Below are 27369 nucleotides of genomic sequence, written 5' to 3'. Positions count from 1 at the left end.
AGAAGGCATTGGGGCTACAGATCGTTCATTCATTGTGAAATTCGAACTTTTTTCCTTCATATTACAACAAGAGAAAAATGAATGGGAACCGCCAAAACGTAATATTCTGTTAAAATGTCTAAAATTAGATGTACGTAAAAAAGTCATATCCTGTAGCTCGTGCGCTTCAGAGAAAGCTTTCGTTTACGATAAAAATTACGTTTTTGATTTTGAAAATACTGCTGTTTCATAAGTTTTACATCGTAAAAAACCTATTTTGGTGAACAATTTTCATTCCGACATGTTTTATTAAACTCAATTGAACTAACAGTCTCCAAAAGTATTGAATTTGCAAATGGCGGATGCGCCGGGTAATTGCTTTCATTAGCAAACGTTTTGCAACATTATTAAATTTGATTCAAACATACCGGAAATTTTTGATTGACATTGGGAAAATAAACAGAATAAAAATTTCGATGTGTTCCTATTTGCTGCCTTTTTTTGTAATAAAATATCATAACTTTAGTTTTAACAAGCAAAGGCGCCTTTGAAAGCTTTTAAAAGTTCTACTAAAACTTTAGAGAACCTTTTAATTGGCGTTCTCCAACTATTATTTACTAAAAATTATAATGGCTTTAATCCGGCTTTAATGATCCTTTCCAATCCACCATTATTTGTAAACTATGTACGTCAAACTAGAGTCATAGGAGTTGGCGAAAATCTTGTCTTCGCTTGCGTTGTGTCGACAAATTTGACTAACCAAACAAATTGTCTAGTGCTGACTGTGCTATTCCAAGAACCGGTAATTGAATTTACTAAGAAACGCAGGATATAAAAGAGTTATTGACAAAATAAAGACCAGGAACAACATCCTCGACGCAAATCCATTACCAATGTTCCATTTGAAATTCTGTATATCCTAACAAACCTTGTATATTTTTTTCCCGAGCCTGGAAAGACAAATTTGGGATTTGCTGCTTTGAATTAATTATCCTTATTGCTAATCCTGTGATCGTATACGACATTCGCTTGGTGAAACGACAAATAACACATCAAGCTAATAAATTGTGTCACGCGAAAATAAAGTGTTACGAAATGACTTCAAAAATAAAATCTTGAGTTGTGGATGAATGACGCGTTTAGTAATTAGCATGATGGAAACATAAAATGTACGTTAAAAGCAACACAGGGTTGGCAATTTATACATCTTCCATTAAAGGACTAATACATGTATGTTTCATGAAAAGGAATATTTGGCCACAAGGAAATTCTCAGTTTTGGTCGAAATGCACATTGCAGCAATGCACTATTAACAGAACATGCGACGCGGTAATTTCGATAACGACCAACATGATATTGCGCTAAAGCTGAAAATGTTGATATTTTTGAAGTCAAAATATTTGACCCAAAATTTTCGACGATAATGATTACTAGGCGGCGAATCCCTCCACGAAATTGCTGAATGTGTAATTATTTGCGTGAAACGCATACAAAAAGAAAGTAAAATTGGGGAAATTCCATTGTATGAAAAAAGTGGTTGTAGATGCGGGAATAACGTAATATTTCTGGTATATATCACGGTATTAAATGTATTACAAGGATTTGAATAGGGGTGAGGAAAGGATAAAGTTGACGTAAACGTAGATATTTGAAAGGACCTGTGCGTTCCAGGAGCGAATACGGATTTGTGTGGGTTATTGGGTTAAGGATATGAAATCTGAAGAGAGGTTGAAAGGGCCGAATTAGTGCAATAAATGAACTCAGAGGTAACCACGAAAGGCCTCTCTTCATGCAACTGTTTTCCCATAAATAATCCTTCTAATTCAACGTTACCTGCTTCTATAGCAACAGAAACAGGTGTCCACATGGATGTATAATAAACACAAACAAAAGGAACTTACTGAAGCTCCTACTGCTAATATTGCCCATCTCTAATCGTAAACTGAAGTGGACATAAAAATGACGGAACTTTCTGTTCGTTCTTCTAACACGTAAAACGCACCGAATTATTTTCATGGGGGTAATGAGCAAGTCTACAAAAGTCAGACGTGACAGACAACCGAATTGAATTCGATCTTTTCGACCAAAGACGCTTTCTACAGAATTTCATATTTTAGATAACGATCAATATTTCATAAGTTAAAACGATTCAGTGCACCGGCTTAGTACCATTAACATAATAATCATTTTGTTTATGAATGTTTTATCTTGTAATTTAGAACTACAATTGTTTAGTAGTGCTATAAAGTCTAGTCATTTAAAAGAAGTCAAATGCCATCAGTGCTAATGGTGAGGAAAATATTATATTATTGATAAAAATAGAAAGCTATCAATTGATAAAAGAAAAATAAATTATGCATACAACATACCTATGGTTGTAAAAAGTCTTCAAATCAAGTATTATAAACACTTCTAATTGCTTTTTCAACAACAACAAAAACGTAGTGTAAAAACAATGATTAAAAAAAACGTGAGCAGCTGTTGTGTCTGGATTTTTTGTGAAATTGGAAACTGTAATCTTTGTGAGCTCGCATGAACCAGTTAATTTACTGTTTCAATTAACAAAGTTAAATCTTGTTGTAACGAGTACGAAAATTGTGATTGGTGTTAATTGTTTATTCACCGGCCCAATTACTCTGCAGTCAATGTTTGTCGTCTATTTACACGATCATACCGTAACAGTTTTTACGGTTTTTGCTTTGGGAGCAAATAAATAAAAGTGTCAACAAACTTGGACAGCTTCTAAAAGTGAAAATTTAATGCAATAAAGTGTGTGTTTTTAGTGATATTACAAGCTTTTCAGGTGTGGCTCTATAAATGGAAGGTAGATTCGTTAAATGCTTATATGGCCACGTAAGAAAAAAATATACCCGAGTCAGTTCGAGGCAAACTGACAATAAACACGGAAATTATATGACACGAACATGACAAGCGAACGTGCCAAACACCGGACCACGACAAGCTTCGCTCACCTAATACAAAATAAATAAATTCCGAGTTAATCTACAGGCGAAATCAACAAACAGACTACAACCCTTCTTCCCCTAAATCCACTCAGCTACAATTCCGACTGTACATTTTGGAAACAACCTATCATACATCACAATCCCTAATAACAGTAGACAAAGCGCAACGATACATGACAATTCATGACAACCCTTACCAATATCCATTCATCCCCACATTTATTTCACACACTCTGTTGCCAAGATTAAATAATTCCCCAATGGATTGCAGTCGGAATTACAATAACAATGAAACCACCTATACAAGTGCACACAACAGACTTAATTATTGATTTATTATTTCTCATGGTTGACATTTATAATCCTTTTTACACAATAAACTGGGGTTTGTCAGTCCGACACAGCGAAACTTTCAAGATTCAATCAATGGCAGCAACGTTCGGTATTTAATTAAAGAGACTGTTTCTTCAATTAATTATTTTTTAAATCTTTTTCTGACTTCGCCTCCGTCAAGGATGGATGTGAATTTTAAAAGACCCGACGACAACTGAGATAACGAAATAAAAGACATTATTAATATATAAGTAATTCCAAGTGACCTAGCTTACCTTGAGACGGTTTCTCTTAAATTTGAGTACCTTACAAATTGACTTTCTTCTTTTTTATTTGCTGCCCATTTCGAGACCAAAAATTACCCAACTACAAAAGCGGCTCTTTCCCCATTCTTGAAAATGTTTACATTTAAATATTTTATTCGTCTCAGAGCCTCTTTCGTCTTCCCACAAAGTTATTTTCTAAAACTTATTCCTCTTCGGTGCACATATTGAACACATACACGTAGTAATCTCTCGTCCGACAAATAGGCATTCCTTGAAGGGATGTCAAGTGACAGTAACTTTCTCATTATAGCAGATCTATACACACCCCAACATTGTGTGAGATTTAGTATATCACTAAGACTGCACAAGTTGCTAAACAGAAGCACAGATCCCTTGCTATTTTACAATAAGATGATTTTAGGTTAACTTCCGTATAGATTGTAGATGATCTTGTGCTTCTGGTTATTATACAACATTTACTGCGGATATTTCAAAACAAGTTTTAATTAGTGCCGTCTGCTTGTGAAGGTTGTGTTTTGGTTCTTCGTAAGAAACTGCCACTTACACAAATCGCACCAATGTGCGGTTTTCTCAATAGAAAGTTTGTTATAATGTCCATATTTAATTAAACTTTTCCAACACAATAATCTCGGCAAAAATATTGTAAACTAATTAGAAAATTCAAAGTTACAACTTGAACAGACTGTTGTGTGTAACTTTTTAGTTAGTTTAAATGCGGCGATATTTAAGTAAGTTGTCCGGGCAACGTTCCAAACGTACATTTACTCTATAGCACACGAGAACAAATTAAACCTGATTGATCTCAAGTGCTACGTCTAAGAACAATCAAAGTTGTATAATTAACTATAAATACAGGTAGCAAGTTAGCGTCAGTTCCAATTAAATTACTCTCTTGAGAAACAAGATGTCCAACATATATTTCACAACGAATTTATGACTTATTATTTCCAATCGCATCGCCTGCATAATTTAGAACTTTCAGAAACCATTTTGGATTCATATTTGTGGACTTTCCGGTAGACATTCATTAGAAACCGTAATTTATTACATTCTAAGACACCATAAAATTTCTAATATATGACTTAGGTTTACGGTCGCAGCACTCAGTATTTAATTGCAGGTCACAGGTTGTTGCAGCCGTTCGCCCTTTTTAAAGGCTCTTAGAGACAGTCGGCTAACATTTATGATGGAAAGTACTATTTCCTTATAAAGCGTCTTCATTTGTAGGTTTCGCATAAAAACTTTCTCATTTCGAAATTAATGGCGGCAGCTTATAAAACCGAACGATGACGTTTCCGCTACAAAGAGACCGAGGATTAACAAATAGTAAAGCGACCGCCTTCTCTTTAGAAACGAACGTTACAGTTAGAGGAACTAAAACTTCATAAGAAAATCTTTGCTGCAGTTTTAAATAATCTGAAATTTACACCGAATTCCCCCGGCGCATCCACCATTTTTTCAAGTGTTATACTGAAAATTGTCGGTTTGTGTCAACCGTGAAGTTACTTCCCGCCCCCAAACAACTTTAAAACTAACAGCCACGAAATGTGTTCATGAATAAAAGTGACCACTCTGTAAAGATTTATGACCGGCAATTATTCCACAAAAATAAAGCCGAGAAGATAATTGCCTGGATTTTCTTGCGCTCGTTTAAGACTCACTCTTCATAGTATATCGCTAGAAGAAACTTCTTTAATATGCAATATAAATCTTGTCGGACTTTTTTAACTTAACATGAAAATTAAACCTGAAGTTTCGGGCGATCAGAATTTAACAACTGGCTTAATTTAGCGCTACCTAAATTCTTACGTGTTGTTCTTTAAAGGTCACTTTGATTTGCATTGTAAAAGCAGAGCCGGATTTCGACGACGGTTACAAAATTAATGAGGGTCCAAGTAGGGATTAAAGCAAAACATGGAGAATTGCGGCCAACTAGACTTTCACTTACTAATTTTCTTCTAAAAGCTTTGACTTCTTGTTTGTGCTTTCGGTGGGCAATTATTTTTTTCGAATCACTTTTTACGTCAACCACACTCGCCGCGAACGGTAAATTACAGAAATTTAACCTCCCACTGTGGCGTAAAAAGATTGTATTAAACTTGTTGAAACTTATTTGCGAATTTTTTCAAGTGACTGCGTGTTAATTTCATAATGCTTTTAATTAACTCTCGTCAGCTTAAAGCATAAACAGATTTGGCAGAATCCCTAGATTTCCTGGACGGACTCGAATAAAATTTGCCCTAAACCCACCGTATCCAATTTGGAGTCAGAGAGAGCATTATAAACCTTTTATTCGGGCAAAGTTCAACACAACAAAAATCTGTACAGAAAAGCAGAGAATGTTGCAATTCGACTTTCAAGATAAAAGTTAATATAATTGATGGGGTCAGTGTTGAAAATCTAACTTTACAGGTGGGGTTGTTAAAAGTTCGTATTTGACTCCCAGATTGCAAAGTCTGGGAACGATTTCCGTACAGATTGACTTAGTTATCTATAAAATAGTTTGTTGTCAGTAGTTTCGACTAATAGGGCATATCGGGCCATAAACGTTCCAAACTTCAAACTTTGATTAATTGTATTTAGTTTACATCCTATAATCATCATTATTATCTTTAAAAAATTACTTTGTACCGGATAAAAAGGACAAATTTAAATGCAGAGTGGGATCTCAAACGTTAGCCTTTAATTTGTCTGGATAGTTTGCGCTCAAAAACATTTATCTTTTATTACCACCATTGTAGTTATTTCTTTGTGAGGCTAAACAGGGATTAATGTCAGCGCTTACACTCTGTAGCTAAAAATACAAAGTTTATATTATTGATAGCAACCAGACGTAATAAAAAACTTGACTTTATAGCTGCTTTGCTACAAAAGTTAATTGTTTTTTACCATTTGTACAATCCACTCAAAATCTATTTAATGTATCGATTTTTTTTTAATGGAAATCTAAATAGCGTTATAACTTGACCACTTAAATTGGCAATAATTTTAGGTCATTGTTTCGTGACAAGGTCAAGACATTCAATAGTAATCAAACCAATTCTATATATTGCGGTCATTAGTCGTTGGTAAAACATAAAAATAGAAGTTGTAGGTGCACATGCAATTTAATCATTATCTAGCGTGTCTCGTGAATCTTAAACTTCCCAACTTTCTTTCCAAACCAGTGGTGTTTTTTTTATCACATTTAATTCTCTCCAGAAGATATGAATATTTATAGCATTAAATTCATGATTAAGATGTCTAATTTTAACACCCCCACTTTCAATTTGATTTATGTACCGGAGCAAGTTCCAAAACTAATTTTTTGCCAGTATTTCTTCCACCACAAAAGAACATTCAGGTGTGGTTTTCCGGTACAAAAACCGCGGAATGAAAGCTCTTTGCGGTTGTCTAAAGTTTAAAAATATGCTGATAAATTTGTAAACGTCTAATATTTTCAACAACATATCGTTTGCGAACTGATTAAGGACTCATCTAGTTAGAAAATTATTCGATAAACTCTGCGCATAACTTGACAGATGTGATTTACTTTGAAGCAAATCCGTAAATAACTCTGTTAGTTTAGCTCGTTTAATATCGACTTTCTATCTAATATTTGCTTGCACTCATAATGAGGCGAATTAATTAAATTGCGGGGATTTCCAACTATCAATCGAAAAATATCGTTTAAATCGGGAAGTTTTTAAAGACAAATCTGATAATCCACTGTAATTTCAAACAGCTAAATATAATACGATCAATTTGAAAGAATAACATAGCCTTAGTTAAGAAATAAATTTTGGCTCAGTTAAATTTATTCAATTTTAAATACCTCAATAAATCATCCAAAATAAAACAGCACGGTTATCCGAACGCATATTTTTTATGGAAAATTTAACTCTAATGAGAGTGACATTAAAATTAATGCAAACAAATATTTAATATTTTACTTGAAATTATTTCAACTACTTATTAAATTCAATCAAAGATTTATTATTAATAATAAAATCAATATTGACTCAAGTTTGTAATTCTATTCAAAAATACAATTTAATTATGTATAGATCTGCAGCAACTAGTTTGTTTATTTTCTACATAAGTATTTTACAAGCATCTGCTGAATAGTTTATATTCTACGTAAAAAATTCATTTTAAAAGAATCTGAGTTTCTTAACTCACAATCTGAATCTTAAAAGAATCTGAATTTGTAAAATAGAGCTTCTAATTATCATACAATTATTCGAGTTGAATTTACAGTCATTTACGCTTCACTATATATAATAATCTTTCCAGTCGGTAAAGTCCTTCTATTTTCATAGTAGAACACCGTCTCAAGTTACTGAATTTTTAAAATGATCGTTACTATAAATTTCCACAATTTTCAAGCGAAACACTTTAACTTCGCAGTGAGGAAATATATCTGTCTGTAAAAATATTTGTAATAAAATAAGTCAAAATATAAATTTTTATCGACGGAAGAAAGCTTCGACTTTACTTTTATTTATAGCACTTAGCTTTTAGTTTTTAATTTATACAAATCAATATTCACAAGTTTTTAAGTATTTAAATATTCACGATCGGTGGCTTCAGTGGTTACGCTCATTTCCGATTCCGCTGAGGTCAAGTCATGATTCCTGCTCTGCTTCGGCAAATTTACGCTGAAAACTCTTTATCGACAATTCCCTTGAAACAACAATTTACGCTTACCAGTAATGAAATTGGAACAATTTTAGCCCAATTTATTATTTACATGTTTGATCAGAGAATAGACGATATAACAACAGCAAGATTGACCCCAAAACTCCTTACAAAGCTTGCAAGATATTTTACATTTTCACTAGCCCTTACAAAATTTCATATCCTAGTTTTTGACATCTATGCTCGATGTATTTCGTGTATTAAACCACCAAAAATTCCGAACTGATTCGTTAACTTTGCACTTAGCATTTTTCTCACAAATGTTTATTAAAGTGGAAAGCTTTCGTTGAGATCATTACTTAATAAAAATCCTGCAGACAAGGAAAAATAAAATGTATTTTCGTGTGCTAATTTTCGCGACTTTAATCCACAGAGACAGCCGGTATTTTACTCAATACTTGCCTAAACAAAGTTAGCAAAATTTTGAAAGTAGAGAAAATCCCGTGTTCTCTTTATGATACTCTCAACGGATAACATTACTTTTTCTACATACAAGAAAAAATCATTACAGAAACAAACATCCCAACTTTTAGCCTCGTTGATTAGGAAATTACATCTAAACCGAATCTCCTAAATCTGGCAGGGACAGTTGCCATATAATTAAGAAAGTTTAGGAATTTTAATTTTGTTCAAGCTTTGTTTCAATGCTCCAGCTGATCTCGTACACGACAATAGGGTTAGGTTTCATTCCCCAAACTTGTTCAAGCTACTTGGCTGAATGATTACACCACTTGATACTGTTCTTAAACCAAAAGAAGTTTCATCGAAATAATTATTTTTCTAATTTTGTACGAGCAGCTTATAATCTTCGTTGGTTTGTGCGTGGTTTTCAGTACAAATTTGTGGTAATTCGTCAGTTTGCGGACGTAATTGATCGACAAATTAATCTTCTGTTAGCCACAAATCAGTTTCGGTCTCCTTTATGTCAATGGGGTCACAACTCTGAAGCTGTTCCTTTGCATATGACTTTGCACGTCTAAGCCTAATGTTCTATTTACGTCGTGTTAACTTTAAAACTTATACAAGAGTGATGGTTATCCAATGTCAGAATATACGAGTATCAAGTGCTGTAATTCACTGGCGATAAAAGAACTGCTGTTTACAAGTCACTCTACAATAGCGTATTATTTATATGCCAGACGAAAAGTTGCTGCCATGAGGTAGTTGTATCTTGACAATTCATATTTCATCATGTAAACGCTTCATTTTATTGATTTACGAGAGGAACGTCTGTTTTTGCAAAAATTTGAATTGGAAATAGGAATTCTGTTAGTTTTAAAAATATGTGTTCAACAACCCCACAAATAATTTTTGAACAACTTGGATACTTGTTTTTAATTAAACTTCCATTAAAACGACCATTTACAACGTTTAAACACCACGGAAATCCGCAAAATCACTTGCGACAACTTTGTTATTTTATGACACAGTAAAAATCGCCGCAACTAATTTTTCTGCATCCTTTGTGAGTAATTGACTCTAACAATTTAAAAAGCACACAAAGTCTGTGATATGCTGGTATTATCAGTTTTCAGAAGCTTTGTAAGCGGAGTAGGTATAATATTTCGTGAAAAATCTGGTTGTGTTGAAGATGAAAGCTTTCAGAGCAGCGTCTATGTGTAATTATGCGTTGCCAGATTAGTTTCGCTTGCTTAGCCCATTGTATTTAGTAATTTCCTTGTTTTTACCGTCGGTGATGTAAAAATACTTTACAATAGTTTTGTAATGAAAAGCAACTTTATGATTTGACAGTGAATAAATTTCAAGATAAAGTTGGAATACTTGATGATCCGGGAAAGTAAATCATTTCAGAATGTTTTAAGACGCATTTGAGAAAGTTTGGAGTGGTCTAAGTTGCGGAAAGTATGGAAACTTTACAACAGACTTTCAAAATTTAAACACTGCTTTGTTTTTATAAAGCTTTGAAACATGAAAATAGTTGATCGATTGTGTGCGACATGTTTAAGGGTTGTGAAAATCTGGCAAAGTACGCGCACTGTGTCTTTTGATTTATAAAACCGATAAAAGTTCTTTTACACTGCGAAAAGATCAAATGGTAAATTCTATTGAATAATAAAGCCATTAAAATTAAGATGTTTTGTTGTATTCTAAAGCGGTTCCGTTAACGAAACCGAGAAGGTGAAATTGTTTTAACGCAACCACTTGAAAAATAAATTTCGTTCAATTTTATTCAAAGTGATATTACTCGTTATAAAGGCACCACAGAGGTGGTTATTGCATGCTTTCTCCTTGCATTTAATTAGAAAACGATCCTTGTAAAGAACGTTGTTACGGATACGCTCCGATATCTTAACCAGTTTCACAATAATGTATTTGCAACGAAATTACGTTTTACACAAAATGCTCCAACGAACTTGGTCCACCCTCATTTCATCATTCATATCGCTTTTGGCGTTTTCTTCTCTTGATAAATGCCTTCGCTATGTACGTTTTTAAATTATTTTAACGCATTGTAGATTAAAACCTTAAAAAACCCCTCTGTCAAACAGAAAGAAAGCTTTCTAATTACGAAAACAGAAACCAGCACTCGTTATATTAAATTTAAGGTTTTTTTCATGTTACGCATGCTCTGACTTTTAACCACATTTGAATTCAACGAGGTTAACGTTTTCAACTTTTTTTCAGTTGAGAGATAATTCGGATAGAATGGAGAATGAAATATAGTATAATACAGACAGTATGCGGAAAACAAAACGTGCGAAACGACTACATCATGTGTGTACAAATCATTAGTTCTATTCAAGCTACAAAATCGCCTATTACTGTTTTTTTATTGTTTCAACAACTCAATTTATCCTATTTATACAATGCCTCATAAAACGTTAAATAAATTGTTCAACGTACACGATATATTCCTGTAAAGCTCCCACATTTGCATGCTTCAGATCATTTCATTTAAGGACGGTACATACATTTTAAAAGAATATTGTTCACGAGCGCAGCATTCCTTTCACGGTTGGTCAACGTTTTTATACATCGGGTTTGTTGATTAAATAAATACACATTTCGCTCAAACAAAACAAATTGGGCGGTTTGTCTCTCCTCGAAACAGCTAAATTCGAACTCAAAGACAAACCAACGAAAATCAGAAAGAATTGTTGCGATCATAAATTTTCATGTGACTAAATTTACTAACTTTAGTTAATTAACAATTTTTTTTCTCTTGCTACAACTATTTTGCGCTTTACTGCGAGCGTTTCGAGCAAAAAGAAGTTTTTATTTACGGTTCAAAAATGCAAATGGCGACCGCTCTTTAAGTATGTAGAGTACGAACTGTAGAATGACGTTTTCTAAAGAAAAGAAATATCTCAGGACTGACGCTCTTAACTGGTTGGAGTAACTATAAAAATGGCGGTAAAAAATTCAGCTGTCCGTTAGTGCTGTAAAAAAGTTTACTGCGTTTTTAGAACAAAATAACAAATCTTGTTGTGCTAGACACATAAAAAACTGAATCAGGAAAGTAAATCTGCTTTTTTTAGGTTGGTACTGGACTTTTGAAGGCGTCTTTGAATTAAATTCGTTTTATTTTTACAGTAATTACTGGTAAAAATATTATCCAGCTGTCACAAGCACCTAAATAAATTATTCTGCTAATTCGTTTTAAAGCTAAGTTCACTACATAAAGTGTAATGGATATTTGAGCATTATTTTCGAAAACATGCGGCATTGGAGTAATCCTCCAAACGATTTCATAATGTTGTGTCTTCATGTGCAAAAAGCCATGTAAAATCGTTTAAGAGCTTTACAAAAATGAACGTTCGCAATTATTTCTAATTCAGATATTTTTTATTTTGTAATTAAAGCGGATCGAGGCATCTGTTTTCGAACCACTTGGATTTAATGTGAATATTCCAAACTGCCATTTTAGAATTCTTGCAAATTATTAGGTAATTGTTCTAACCATTTGCGCTCCAAATTACATAGTCCAGGTTTTAACGCCGTTTTACATCATTTCCACGATCTGTTGTCCTCCAATTACTATCATAAATTCGACCGAAACTTAATTAGCAAATTTTGGACAATTGCATGTCCATTATTATCGCGGAAATTAAACAAGGAAAGTGAAACCCTTAACTCTCTCCGTGAATTTATTTCTTAGAACAATAGAAGCAACGTCTTAAGTTTTCCCAAGCCTAGGTCAGATGTAAATTACACCACGATACGGATTAACTTGAAATTAAGTGCCAGATATGCGACGTAAATGTGTACGACCCTTAACATATTAAATATGCGGACCCTAGCGATTATACCTACCACTAAATATTTTGGGCAAGTATATCACCACCCGGTTTCCAACTCCCTATATTTAAATCATAATAGATTTAGATGTGATGCAGAAAACACATTTTTACTAACATTCCAACACAAATTCTATTAAACAAACAGTCCCAACTTAAAAAACCCTCAGCTCTTCTAACTCTCATTCTTTTTCCTTGGCGTGTTGTAATTTCTGATTAGTGTGTCTCTTATGATCGATATTTAGTTGCGTGTAAATAGAATCCAACAAAACGTAACGGACTTTATTTTCCTTTCGTATTTCTACTAATGATGTTGTTTTAACGTACTTTAAATAACTCCTTGAAGTTTTATTTACACCACAATTAGAACGAAATGAAAACACTCCATATGTTGTTACGATCCAATTATGAAACTTGTTACAAAAACTTAAACACTGATGCTGAAGAGTAAAAACTACTTATTGTTTCACTTATCTCCGAAAGTTTGCAGATAATAACACTACATTTTTCTTTTTTTTTCACACAAGAAAACGCATTAATAAAATTTTAATGTTACGCTAATGGGTTCGGAGCTTTTGGACGATGCGACACACATCAATATGCAATGTTAATAAACAAAATATTAATGACAATCGTATTGGCCATAATATTAGCTCAAATTTGAATTGCAAAACAATAAAAACATAAGACCTTGTTTTGTTTTAATTTTTCAAATGAGAGTGACCAAATTTCGTCTCATTTTTGAATAATCAGCACAAAATGTCATTTTAGATAATTTATGGATAGTTTAAACTTTTCTTTAAACCATAAGTTTCTGACATTTTTGCTTTAATAAGAAAAGCACTTAGTTGCATAGAGATTTTAATAGAAGTGCAACGAGTCGTATCTAAAACTAATAAATAGACCTCGCCATAATTCGAGACAGATCTTCACAAAAAACTTAAAAGTTTATCATATCGTTGCTTGGCATTAAAAAATTGTGAAAATGAATGTCAGGTTGGCTTTAATTACAGCTTTTTGAAAGGATCGTGCAATATTATTAGTATTACATTTGACGTTTCGTTCTCATGTTTTGAACTTCTGTGATTTGTGTCTTTCCCTTCGTCATTTTAAAAGCCGGAGTCAATACAACGCTTCAGGAAAGAAGTAATAATATTCTGAATGCGGGCGTTCTTTGAGCTTCTCTTTCACATATGCGTACTTCCATTTTCAGCTCGTTTTTTTGTTGAATGTATTTCCTGAGAGTAGCGACAAAAGGAAGGTCATTAGTTTACGGATGGAAGTCGTTTAGTGGGTAATTCAAATACAATATGCACCGATAACAATAAACAATATTGATTTCTAGCACGTTTTTCAATAAAACAAAAAATTTCGGATCCCATTTATTCTAAACAAGACGATTTCGAGCGAAACTTTCATGTTTAAACACTCTCAAAACTTTGGCAAATCGCAACTTTGAGGATTTAAATCGACGTTTAAAGTGTAAGAAATATTAAATTGACGCTGGAAATTGAGGAGAAAATTTATTGTTCCCGAGTTAGGAAATGATACAACGTATAATCAAATGATCCGGTTTCGCATATCACTGGAGATTATACCAAATAGGAAAACATTGGATAAACAGGACCGTTGAGACCCTGGCCGAATGAATATAAAGGTTAAATAAACACCCAAGTTTTGGCTAACCTCAAAGGTATACGATTTCCCTCGGAATCTTTTTATAAAAACCTTCCCCCACACAAATTACAGACCACTTTACTTTTATAGGGCACAACTATGCTTCGTGTTAACTCATTTTTCTTTTCATTATTACCAACGTAACAAGACAATAAACGGCCAGTGATTAATGATCACTTCTTCTAACAAAACAGGTAAAAATAAACGAACTAATGACATAGTTCCCCATTTTAAAACTATAAAAGTTAACGTACTTTGCCATGTTTTAATCAAGATCTTAATCAAGTGAACGTAACAGAAAACTACATTTATTTTCATAAAATATTTCATAACGTGTACACTTTAGACTATTAATCTTTGTTATTAACCAATAACACGTAAAAGCAAGACAGTTTTCTTCCTTTCATTGGATTATCGCTGATTTTTGCAAATTTAATTTGCCCCAAAAGGTTTTTCTTTACTTCGAAACTCACAAAGCTATGCACAACCAATCTCTTCTATACTTCCAATTACTACAACTCCCTTTCTCCCCATGCATTAGAAACCTCTTCTCCTATCATTACAACCATCAAACTTAGACATGTTTCTTTTTAACTTTGAACAAAACTACCTGAACAAAATCAATTATAACCTTTCAACTATTCAAATGAAACCCGGTTATTGTGTAAAATTATACCACAAATCGTTTCCAGAAACGATTAATTTCAATTATGCAGACATAAATCATTTACCCGGAAGGTTAAAAAATTGTCATATTTCCAAACATCGGACAGCTCACGTGTTCATACTTAATTAACCTTCGCGTAAACCGAACTTTCATGGCGTTTATTTAATTTTCCGTTAGTTGTGTTCTGTTAAAAAAACGAATTTTCCATTCCGAACCGTACATATTTTTTGTTCATGTCCGTGGCTTCGGGCAAAAATTTCTATGACACTCGACCTGGTTGAAATGACATCAGTTTTGCAAAAAGCAAGTCAATATTTTAAAATTATTTGAAAACTCGTTATAAAAGTCAAGAACTGCGGTTTTATCACGAAAAATCAAATAACATGTCAAACAACGTTGAGCTTTAAAATCCGGAAAAGCCCAGCTTTTATTATTTCGTGTAGGTGCAATTTTGCGAAGTGAAATACAAATATAAACAAAACAAATTATGTCACCCGACACATTATTAGACCGGATGCGGTCGTAAAAAATTATATAAAATCTGCGAAATTTATACTACTTTTAAATGCAAAAATTATTTTAAATAAAGTTACTGCACAAATATGTAGTTTGGGCGCTTTTATGGCCATAATGGAAATCTACTACCACCGCTGCGGTAGAACTTTTGTATAGTTTTTATTTTTACAATAGGGATTTAACTATTTGATGTAAAGTCCATTGAAAATGTGGTGCGAAATAAATGGAGAAAGATAAATCAAATTTTAACAAAGTAATTATTTATTGACAACCGTAAAACTATAAACCACCAATAAAAACTGCTGAAAATATGAATGACACGGAATTTATCTTTTTCAGTAGCGCACACCAAAAGCTCACTGCTATATTTTCTATTAAAACAGTAATTGTAATAACAACTACAATTTGAACTTTCCTGTACGTTGCTAGAAAAGGGAATTTGAATTACAAAATCAAGTCATACCAAATATTTTGCGTCACAGAATGTAAAGAGCAATTGAATAATTTGCCTATAAAACGTTGAATAACAAATGCAGAAGTCTAAGAAAAGTATTTCATTTACATTTTATATGATTACATCTTTTACTGCTTGTAATAAAAAGAATCTTAAACAAAACTAGAATGTTTAAATTTTATTAACTTTAAAAAATATGTCATTTTTGATATGGGTCGCTTGTAATCGCTTATTTAAATATAACGAAAAAACAATTTATAACAAAACGGGAGGATATTTTTTCAATTTCACTCAATTTTTGCCGGCCATCATTCAATTTTAAATGGAAAAATATGTGTCACGCTATGTCGAGTTATTGTTTGAGATTATAAAAAATTTAGTGAATTGATGACATAAATTTCAACTAAATGTGGATTTAAAATAATCGTTATTTAGTGACATGTTTTTTACATTTACTATTAGTAAAATAGTGAAATCAATACCAATTAGTTAGATGGAAATAAACACCACTAACTGATCCTATAGAATTTATTTCACTTATTTAAAAAGGGTAATTAGGGTTGTACGCCCTGTCAACTTTTAATAAAACTGAAACTTTGCATCATCAGGATGTACACGAAATATTGTTTTATTTGGGGCGCAATTTGCATTCCCCTTTAATAACATGTTTTAATCGATTTTTCCTTCCCCTTTCTTTCGCTCTCAAGAATCCACTTCCAATCCCATCGTGGGAGGTAAGAAACTTATCAACATTAATATTTCAAATATAGAAGCACCAAAAATAAAACGACTTTTTTGCTACCTTGGAGAGACCTTGCGCACATTTGACCCAAATTTGATTTAAAATATCGCGATAGGTCCAATCCAAGTTTAAGTTTCGTACGAAACTTGTCGAATAATTATAATTTATGACAGTTTTGCATATTTTTTTCAGGTTTGCAGAAACGAACTCTGCGCTAACTTCACGCTCTGCTAGACATGTGGAGTTATAAAGTTCAGTTGTCAAAATTCCCTAAGCAAATTGTTTTGTAGCAGGTCATGTTTTTCAAGTTTGCAAGTCGAATATAAATTTTTCACATTTACATATCTAATACACAACGAAACAAAACGGTGCCATGGGTAGTAACCTTGGGTATAAATTTTAAGTTCTAAGCTCCAAATAAACAATGAACGACTAACATACTTTACTAAAGATAAAGTAATTTCAAGAATATCAAACAGTGGGAACTGATTTGTAAAAAAAATGGTGGATGCGCCCAAAATCTAATCATGACTGAAAATTCAAATCATAAATCCGTTCCGCCAAGTTTACTACCAATTGTAAACAATATTACCCTAATCCACTCAGAATGATTCATTTGATAGAACACATGAACAAGTTTATCTAGAAAATGAAACTGAACTAGTTCCCACGCTTCTTCGCTCTCAAGGTAAACTGCTTGTATCAAAATAATAACAAGTGCATCAGCATCGCACACATAGTGGACGGATCCTACATAAAATTTTTGAAAATGTTGCTTTGAAGCTCTGATCGCTAATTGGCTAGCGTAAAATTCCAACGTCGTACTACGAAGCGTACCAAAGCGAAGAATTATGAATGAAGCAAATACGAAAATGAAATCATGCGATTCTGATTGGATTAAAAAAGGAAATTTCTATACCGTTTTTGATTTCATTCAGAATCAATTAAACGAAAAAGGTGACTCGATGGTTTGTTAACGAATTCCGCCTTTAGTCGCAATTGACTTCATCGTATCGATTATACCAAAAAAAATGTTTAATAATTCAAAGTTAAAGATTAAAGTAGTTTTCAATGAGTCATCGTCTTGTTTTCAGGAGATTTAGTAAGAAACAATAAATGTTATCACAATTTGAATGCATTTTCCGGCATTTCCTACAACTAAACATTTAATCTGCTCAACGAATTGTCAGCTACGGTTATTTTGTTTTATAGTTGGTGTATATTGCCTATACATAAATACTTGTTAGCATGTAACCATAGTAACGACTAAATTTGTTATGTTTACTATATTGTGTTAAAGCTAACCAATTCTGAGTATTCATGTTTTACTCACATTGTACATCCTTACCGCTGATTTCATTAATAAAACAGGTTTGCGAGCTCTTTAACATAAAACTAGTTGGAAAACAGAAAGGAATTTAATTCGTTCGATGCCTAAAAATATGTGCTTGAATTGAAATTGTATCATTTAATAGAGTGTTGTTCGCAAACCGGAGCAACTTGATTAAATCATTTTATTGTTGAAGGTATTTAGCTCTGAAGAAATATAACAGCGGAGCAATGATCCTCACTTATCCTCTATGTGCCGGATGAGGTCCTTTGTTATTACATTTATAATAGCAACTTTAATAACTTCGACGTTTAAGTCTAACAGAAGATAAGATTTTCAGCAGACGTTTCCCCGGAATTAAGTACACACTGTGGAGAGAGTTACGCTGTAAATACGAAAATATTTATCTTAATTAGGAAGAAACTTTCCTCTTTCTGTCAACAACGACGCACTTTTATTGAACTTGAAAATTTCACAAATATTTTCGAACACAACGAGACACTAAACTAAATATTTTCACAATCACTTCTCGATTTTCCAATCAATTGCAAGCTGCTCAGCCGGACGTAAACTTTCCCCTTGATGTAAGTAACCAATTCAATAATAGCTCTAATTCAACTAATTAAAGGATAACGTTGAACGCTCTGCTAGTTCAGAAATACGAATGTGATCGAGGAACACCAGGATTTCTTGTTTCTGCACCTATTCACTGACGAAATGTTTCGAGGATAAATTCTGCTTTCTTTTTCGATGAAAGAGGACGAATTTTCTTCGAGATTGTTAAATTAAGGACGAGGGAAGCTTAGATTGCAACGTTATAGACGTTGAAAAATCCAAGCCTGCCAAGGAATCCAAAGCATTACTTTTCGCTATTGTGCGCTATTTAATTTTATTTAAGCTGTTCAACTAAAGTGCACCGTACACTCAAATACAAACCCACTTCACTGTGCCACTTATAAAATGCTCTACCATACAATCCATTACGTATCTATTCATTAACTCGACTTCCAATTTCATTAACTCGCTCACATTTTAATTAAACTAGACAAAATTAAAATATTTCTTTGGATTCACTCTTGAAATCCATTCCCTAGTAAAAAAATTAGCCTACCCCAAACACTACTGTTGCCATGTTAATTAATCTAACGTTATGGTTACGTAGCCTATTTCCCTGAGGCCTTAGTTGCTATGACGATATTACTGTTTCTAGCATGTTCCCTTAATTCCTTTGAATTTCATTAGAACACAAAAAATTTACAAACCCGTATATACATATAGTAATAGATTAACTTTTTCTCAACCTGAGAAGCACCTGTTTATTTGTTGTTCTTAGTTTCCAAGTCTTAGGATCAGCTTCAAACTATAAAGAGGTGAGGCAGTTGCCTCAGGGTATTACATCAAAGAGATTCACTTTGTGTATACAACCACTTTGGACAAAAATTCAACCATAATATATCAAAATATTTTTAAATAGGAATTACTTTCTTACTGAAATCTCATTTCTTATCAGAAAATTGTCGGTCTTTCTAAAAATCGAAACTTGGTTGTCCCAGATAATTATAATTAGAAAACTAACAAAACAACTTCCACCAACAATGGCTTTTGAAGCTTTAAACGTTCCAAGTGTGGTATAAAAGTATTACAAACTAGAGTAATTATACCACGTGAATACAAATAGTGTTAGCATATAAATTTAATTTAATGCCCATATTTCCGCTGCATAAAAAGTAGACTTTATTACACTTACACAATATGAGAACATTAATTGAAAGCTCGTCTTACCCAAAACGTAAAAAAAAGGCGTGTCTGTACCGTTTTGTAATAAATATGAAATAATTTAGTCAAGAGAGAAATGCAATATTCTGTTTTCTGTTGAAAGGAAATTTTACGTTTTACGTATGTTCAAGAATAATATAAAAGTGCAGTTGCATTTTTAATGCAATACGTGTTCATCGAAAAGAAAATTAAGCTTCAACTTTGACTGACTGGAGCAATACAGTGAATGTACAATTTTGTTCCAGTTGAAAGATATATTAAAAACTATGTTATAATGTTGGAACGTGGCGTTATGTCTCGTGTAATATAAATTAATCTTGAAGAAAGGGTTTGGTCGTTGGGTAAGGTAAGATGCCGTTTTTCACGCTTAAAATTTCACCGCTGGGAAGTTTGTGTATCATTTGGTCTCCCTGAGCAGGGATTGTACATTTCGAGATCAAAAGAAATAAATCAATATGTCACATTTGGGGGATTTATTATCTTTGCTCATTAAGGCAGCACAACAACGTTAAGTCAACGTCAACGTACGTGACTAATTAGGCAATTAAAGATTCTTGCTACTTTTGTTCCTTGAGATAAAACGTTATTTGATTTGGACACGAATTGTGGTTGGTAGATTTACGTCGGTAGATAGTGAAGAATCCTAAGGGTGAAACAGTAAATAATTGTAAAAGTTCTGGCAGGGTATAATAGTATTTTTATTTTATATGTTCTAGAACTACGAGCGTACTGTAATATGGAAAGGTTCTATTCAATAACCTAATTTAATTTTCTCTTGAATAAGCACTTCCTAAGGTTGGTAAGTAGGTTGAAACTGCACAAAAGCCAAGCTACTCATTAATCTTGATAACGCCAATCTTAATTCTTATGTACACTTATGTTTAACCCAACAACAGGGGTTATAGAAATTAATAAAGACGTTATGGCACCAAAACGCACACAGTAAATTATTCCCTAAAATGATTAGGCAATTAGAAATTCCTGGTGGTCGTTCTTCAAGATAAAAGTTATTTGATTTTGGAAGAAATTGTGGTTAGATTTCGGTTCTAGATAGCGAAGTATCCTTAGGGTATAATCACAAAAAAGTGTAAAAGTTGCGTCGGCGTATAATAATTGTATTGTGTATCTAATAATTGGATTGTTGTAAGTGATAAAGAAAGAAAAGGTGAAATCAAGTCACGTTAGCAATCTTTCGAATCAATCGTATAAGTCACGAACATTTCTAGTTTTACACAGTGGAACATAATCTTGTGGAAGATTCAAATCCGGCGTTGAAACTTTGTGAATTCTTTTTCCTGTGTCTTATCGCGAACATAAATAATAAAGATAAAACGAATGTTTTTCAACACGTTAATGAACAGGTCGTGTATCGCCCTCATAGAGGTAAATTTAAATGTTTAATGATGCAGTAAAATTTGAAAAATAAATTGGCTCCGCGAGTGTTGACCGGAGACTACGGGTTCGGAGTTAATGGTCCAAATGGACTGATTTGTGTGCATGCAGATTACATCCAACATGACTGCATTCGCTTAAATATTTATTTTTGTTGCAGATTGTGCAGAAGGTGGGTCAGAACACAACAGTCCATACTGGGAACAACCGTTTTCTCAACCCTACTTTGACAATACAACTCGTAGAGAGGTCACAACTACAGTGGGCCAAACGGCTCATTTGCATTGTAGAGTCAGAAACCTGGGAGACAGAGCTGTAAGTAAATCTTATTGCATATCATTTGCAATTTACCTACTGGCCCCTGATCTCCACTTTCAACACTTTAATTATCATCCGTCCTGCAATTTACTCTTTATCCTATGCCCTGACTTTTTCAAAGCCGACATAATCCCACCGACAAACGAAAATATCGTGTTACATACATGCTCCACTAACTACAGACTCAACTCCCCAACTCAATAATACCTACCTATGCGGATAAAATTACAAAACTTATTATTTTATTTCCACGTCTAGCAACTTACTCAACTTTAATAAATACAAGACTCTGACCGGGACTCGTTACAAACGTCACAATTAGCATTTTATTTCTGCGACGTCATTAAAAGATAAAGACAAAGCTGCAAATACTCCACTTGAATGAACCACTGGAAAACATGGAGACAAAGAATACTACTCTGCTACAATGTCTTCTCTCTTTACATTACACAAGAATCTACACCCGCTCAAATATTTTAAAGAGCATCTAGTCATTTTTACCTGAGAGCCGCTACAACAATACTAAATTGTTGGTGCTACTTTTTGTTGCCAAAATTACTATTTTTAATGCATACGCTTTAGAAATTCCAACAGGAAATGCTTAAATTATTTAAAAAATTCGATGAACTTTTAGTTTTGTAATCATCCAATTATAATATGGCGGATCACCTCTATACCCAAATTAAATAATATGCTTCATCTGCAACAACCGTTTTACAGTCTATTTTAAGCGTCTAACTTAAAATGTCAATCTTGACAAATTCCATGGATTTGTTTTGGCTTTAATGAAATAAAATTAAGCAATTTGACATGAGACAATTTGCATCAATTTCTGCGTCAATTCCACACACGCTTTGAAGTTAAAATGAACAGAAAAATTAAAACGAACCTTTCAAAAACCCTCTTTATATCTGAAAAATGGTTGTCTACTTGAAAATATGACGTTTGTGTTCACAATTTGAATGATTTTTGTAAACCCTATTTTTTACTTTTCGAACGTAAACAAAGTCGACACAAAACTAATTGAAGCGATAAACACAAAAAATCGCTTTTTTTAATCAACGTTTTTACTTAAGAAAATGGAATATAAATACATAAAACCTTACTCTTGACGAGTTAAAATTGTACAACTTTTAAATTGCAGAAAATTGTCTTTAGTTTTGGCGCGACGTTCATTTTAAAAACGATCAAATCAATGTTTCACTCCTTCGCCTTCGTTCGCAGTCGCATAAATCTTTGATAGAAAAAAGTATTTTTGTTACAAAGTGTTATTAAAGTCTCTTGCACCGAAAGATAAAACCGTGTATTATTACTCCTATAGCCTGCAGTTAAAAAATTCAAAATCTTGAATTTTTCATCACTCTGAAAGCGCGACCGACTGTTCATTTCTCAAAGAATAATATTTACAATTTTGTCCCAGCATAATGCACGTCGGTAAAGTAGATCGATAGTTCGTGACGCTGATTAATCTTCCTGTATACCAAAATAACATCAAAGGAATCCTCATTTTAAACACACCGGATTGTGTCATGACCGATTAGAAGAAAAATATTTATGACAAAGCCGTAACAATCTAAGTCGTTAGGTACACGAGCTATTCCATCCGAATAGACATTACAGAAGAAGAACCAATATCCGCTTCTAAATTTGAACATTTTTGTCAGATTTGTAAATGTAAAATAATATTTCATGTTGATTGACGATTGAACCTTGAGAACTTGATGTTTAGTGTTTTGTTCTAACTTTTAACGCTCGAATTACATTACTTGACAATAATTCGTTGCCACTCTCGAAATGTTTTATCCAATTTTACCTTCATCTTTCATCAATATATTTTCAGGAGCTTACGGAAATGTAAAATGTACGGGAACAGATAAATAATAGACCAACTGTTGAAGCGAATTGGGCGAACTAAGCGAGCAAAAAACAACAAAACAATAATTAAGGCAGTTGCAAAAATCAAGAAAGAATGCGAACCTTCTAAGTAAATGAGCTCAATAACTTCCTGCACAGGAAACGCTGTCACGATCACACGTGTAAATACAATTCTAGTCAGATACAAGTTGTTTGTCATATAGGAGCTTTATTCTTCGCAGACTTATTGTTGCAACTTTCCGGAAAATTTCCGGGTTGAATACTTTTTAAAAGTCTTCCTGGAGTATTAGTAGATTAAAGTAGAGTAGACTCAATCCACTTTTTTAACAAAGAAAACGGTAAACAGATAGTCTCGATATCAATTATTTAAAAATGTTCTCTTTTGTTTCGCTACATTGAAATATCGTAAATCGGATATTACAGATAAGATGTTGGTGACATTTTAGATATTGCAACTTGAGGTAAAATAAATACGATTGTAACAACGCGAAGATGCTTTAAACTGGCCACGATAGATAAGAAACAAACGTATTTTCCGGTGTAATTTCAAGATTAAAGCTATCGGATTATATTGTCTGACTTATTTGCTAATTAAATTGGGCTTCAGTCGTACATCTGATGGATCTCATACAATACAGCAAAAACACGGTTACATGAAGTCTTTCTTTTTGAAATTTCGCGTCCCCATGACTTTTACCGCGGTCTTGGCTATAAATTAGAACGCATCAAAACACTGAGCTTTGAGCTTTTGCTCGCAATGTCGTTGTTTTTGATAGACTTGTTTGATTTTGCAGGTGTCGTGGATCCGCAAGCGAGATTTGCACATTCTGACTGTCGGAATCCTAACTTACACGAACGATCAGCGCTTTCAGTCGTTGCACACAGATGGTTCCGACGAGTGGACGCTAAAGGTGACGTCCCCTCAAACTAGAGATTCCGGTATCTACGAATGTCAAGTCAGTACCGAACCTAAAATTAGCCAAGCGTTCAAACTGAACGTTGTAGGTGAGTAATAAAGTTTCAAGTTCCGCTCATGCTCTAATTCCACTCTACGTGCTTGAGGATAGCATAAAACACTCTCTCACATTTAGCGTTTCTTCTCGAACGGCGCTATGAGGAAATGGAACGTTTCAATTTATCTACATCACTAACTTTATGGAAATCTTAATTTGAATACAAGGATGCATAATTGAAACAAAATCACAGTTTAACACGCGTTTAATTCGAAAAATAAACACTTAAATGAGGAAATTAACAAAAAGGTACCCGCTGTTATGTTAGCATGTGATTATTTTATGCTGATTCGTGCAGACTACAAAAAATAGCACAACACTCCAGTCACTAAAAAATTTCGCTTACAGACAATTTCGGCAGACATTTAAAAAATGGTGGACGCGCCGGGTAACTAAACAAACATACAGAGAGTCCGAGGTCAAATTAATGTAATTATAATCTTCATAGACAGAGCCGATGGTTATTGATGTAGTGGTAATGAATTGTTTTTGTTTTCAGTTTCAAAGGCCAAAATAGTGGGCAATCCCGAGTTGTACATCAAAAGTGGGAGTGATATAAACTTAACGTGCATAGTTCTGCAGACACCAGATCCTCCAAGTTTCATCTACTGGTACCGAGGGGGCAACGTGATTAACTATTCGCAGCGCGGTGGCATAAGCGTAGTCACTGAGAAGCAAACACGAACAAGTCGTTTGTTGATTTCTAGGGCTTTGCCCCAAGACAGCGGCAACTACACTTGTTCTCCATCTAGTAGCGACGCCGCTAGCGTTCTTGTGCACGTTCTAAACGGAGAGCAACCGGCAGCGATGCAGCACGGCAACAATAGTAGCACCGCTATTTGCTGGACGATAGATTTTGTTCTTGTTATATTTCTGCAGTGCTTTGTGTTAGAAAGGTGAATTACGAGGATCCTTTAAGTCAGTCTATTATATCAACGATAGATGTTTATCAATTTGATAATGGATACACTGTGGCCATGTAAATATCAGCGAAAGACCAGTTATTGTTGTATGTCCACACTATATCATTTGTTTGTATAATTCTGATGTACATAGTTGTTGCTGTTAACTTGTTGTCATAGATGAATGCTACAGCTGGCCTATATCATATGTTGTGGCTGTCTGAGTTATTACCATTATTTATCGCCCAACTTATCAATTCATATATGTTTGATAATCGGGCATGAACGAAGGAGGAATCAAATTTTTGTGGGGCTGAGCCTTTACTGGCCACAATCGATCACGTCGGAAATGTTATTCCCGACCTTATATAAAGTCACAAAACAAAATAGATCGAAACGTTCTTCTCAAAGCACGTTCTTTTACATTCTCAAACCCAACCCTTCTCCTGACCTTATTTTCCAACTCATTTTTCATTACCATTATCATTTCAAATACAACACGATTAAGCTTAAGTAGTTGTAATTTGGAGTCTGATATCAAACATTTGTTTGATTTTTAGAAGCACTGACAAATATTAACTTTTCACCTCACGCGATATAGCGATCCCATCACAACTTCTTTTTATGGTTTGGATAGCAATTTCTGCCCAATTAGTAGAGCTGTATAAATTTCTAAAAATATATTTTTTTAATGATCGTCTCTTCCATCATTCGTGTTATCTCCCCACACTTAACGTCAAATATGTCTATATATACACGTTAATGATAACTAACTGTTTGAATCCATGGTTGTACATATTTAATTTAGACTAAACATTTTTCGTTTTAGAAATACCGTGGCTAGCAGAAGTTTCTTATTTTCATTTCAAAACAAATGACTTTAAAGAAAAAGTCCCAAGGCAGCGTTATTATAAAAACAATCTCAAGAAATCGTATGTTGCAAGAACAGAAGGCATTGAAAAAATATTTTGTACAGAAAAAAAAACACCTATAGGAGAACTATCGATCTTGGACTTCTTCTTTTAAGCTTGTGACCAATGAGAAAACCTACCTTTCCCATTGTATATACGCCCCAATTCTTACCTGCTCTGTTCTGCCACGAATTTCATTAAATTGTTGGACTAATCATCACGAACTTAATGTAAATTAATAATCGAAGCAGTCCTCAGCTTAGTCTACAGTCTCGTTAATATTGCATATCACTACAAACCGGTAATAAACGTTACGCCACAGTCTCTAATATACATATACCCAATACTAAGTTTACAGGTCACTTCATTTCTGTAAACCAGAAATGCATTACTTATTGTTTGTAAATAATTTTGTACAGTTTTCAATTCCGCTATAGGTTGTCAATATTTTTTTAAAGTAATGCATTTTGGTTCTTGTTTCACGTTGTTTTGAGTCGCGGCCTAATAAACATCATGAAAATTGTTTTATTTATTTAGGACATATGATATATGTATGATATAAATATTATTCTGAAGCTCCAATAGTTATTTTATAAACTTGATGTACAATTCCGCCGTACATTTTTCTATACCTAGGAAATATTGTAGCTTAAAATATATTTTTGTTGTATTAGTTTTTTTATGCGTCATTTTTAATAAAAATGTATCTAATATTTGTTTATTTATATAAGTAGATTTCAATTTATTATGTAAATATTAGCAATAATAGACATAACGCTAATATAAGCTTCAAAACTTAGAAGGCTATTTAGCTATTTCTGTTTTAGATTTTATTGTAATATATGACCAAATAAATATTTGTACTTAAACTCGGAGTTTCTTTCTAAGTAATGAAGCTGTAAAAATTCACAAATAAATAAAAGCAATTTACATTCATTCATTACATAACATTCATATTTTACAAACAAACAAGAACAAGTATTTTACTGCTTCATCACTATAACGTTACTTTATTGGTTCATTTTGAAGTCTTATTACTTCAGCCGTAAAAGATTCGCGAAAACTAATTCTGTCGCAATAGAACAGCGTGTAGGCTTTTTAATAGCAAAATCAATATCGAGAATAGCAAAACACACCAGTAGTCATCAATAAATTAGTACTCAGAGGAAATTATCCTTTTTTCGTAAAAAGTACTTTTTAATTCTCTCCGTGATACAGAGCGCCCTCTAGTAGCACTTCACGTAAACTCGACAGTTTTATACAAATTTAACAAAGCGCCATCTAGTTGTCGG

The 27369-nt window shown here is 33.3% G+C and overlaps 1 protein-coding gene across 1 annotated transcript in view; it reads left to right on the top strand.

Annotated features, from left to right (window-relative positions):
• The window catches only part of dpr4 (defective proboscis extension response 4), a 123112-nt gene extending 96236 nt beyond the window's left edge, over positions 1-26876 (top strand). The window contains exons 3-5 of the mRNA XM_088047234.1: positions 21219-21373; positions 24046-24256; positions 24764-26876. Of these exons, the coding sequence (XP_087903360.1) occupies positions 21219-21373; positions 24046-24256; positions 24764-25164 (767 nt within the window). The 3' untranslated portion in view covers positions 25165-26876. The remainder of the gene's footprint in view (positions 1-21218; positions 21374-24045; positions 24257-24763) is intronic.
• The last annotated feature ends 493 nt before the right edge of the window (positions 26877-27369 follow it).

The sequence above is a fragment of the Gnatocerus cornutus genome, chromosome 10 (genome assembly GCF_029298725.1).
Source record: "Gnatocerus cornutus isolate USDA-ARS CGAHR chromosome 10, icGnaCorn1.1, whole genome shotgun sequence".
In the NCBI taxonomy this organism is placed as follows: domain Eukaryota; kingdom Metazoa; phylum Arthropoda; class Insecta; order Coleoptera; family Tenebrionidae; genus Gnatocerus; species Gnatocerus cornutus.
The sequence above is the reverse complement of the archived record's forward strand: the minus strand, read 5'-3'. Positions and strand labels throughout refer to the sequence as shown.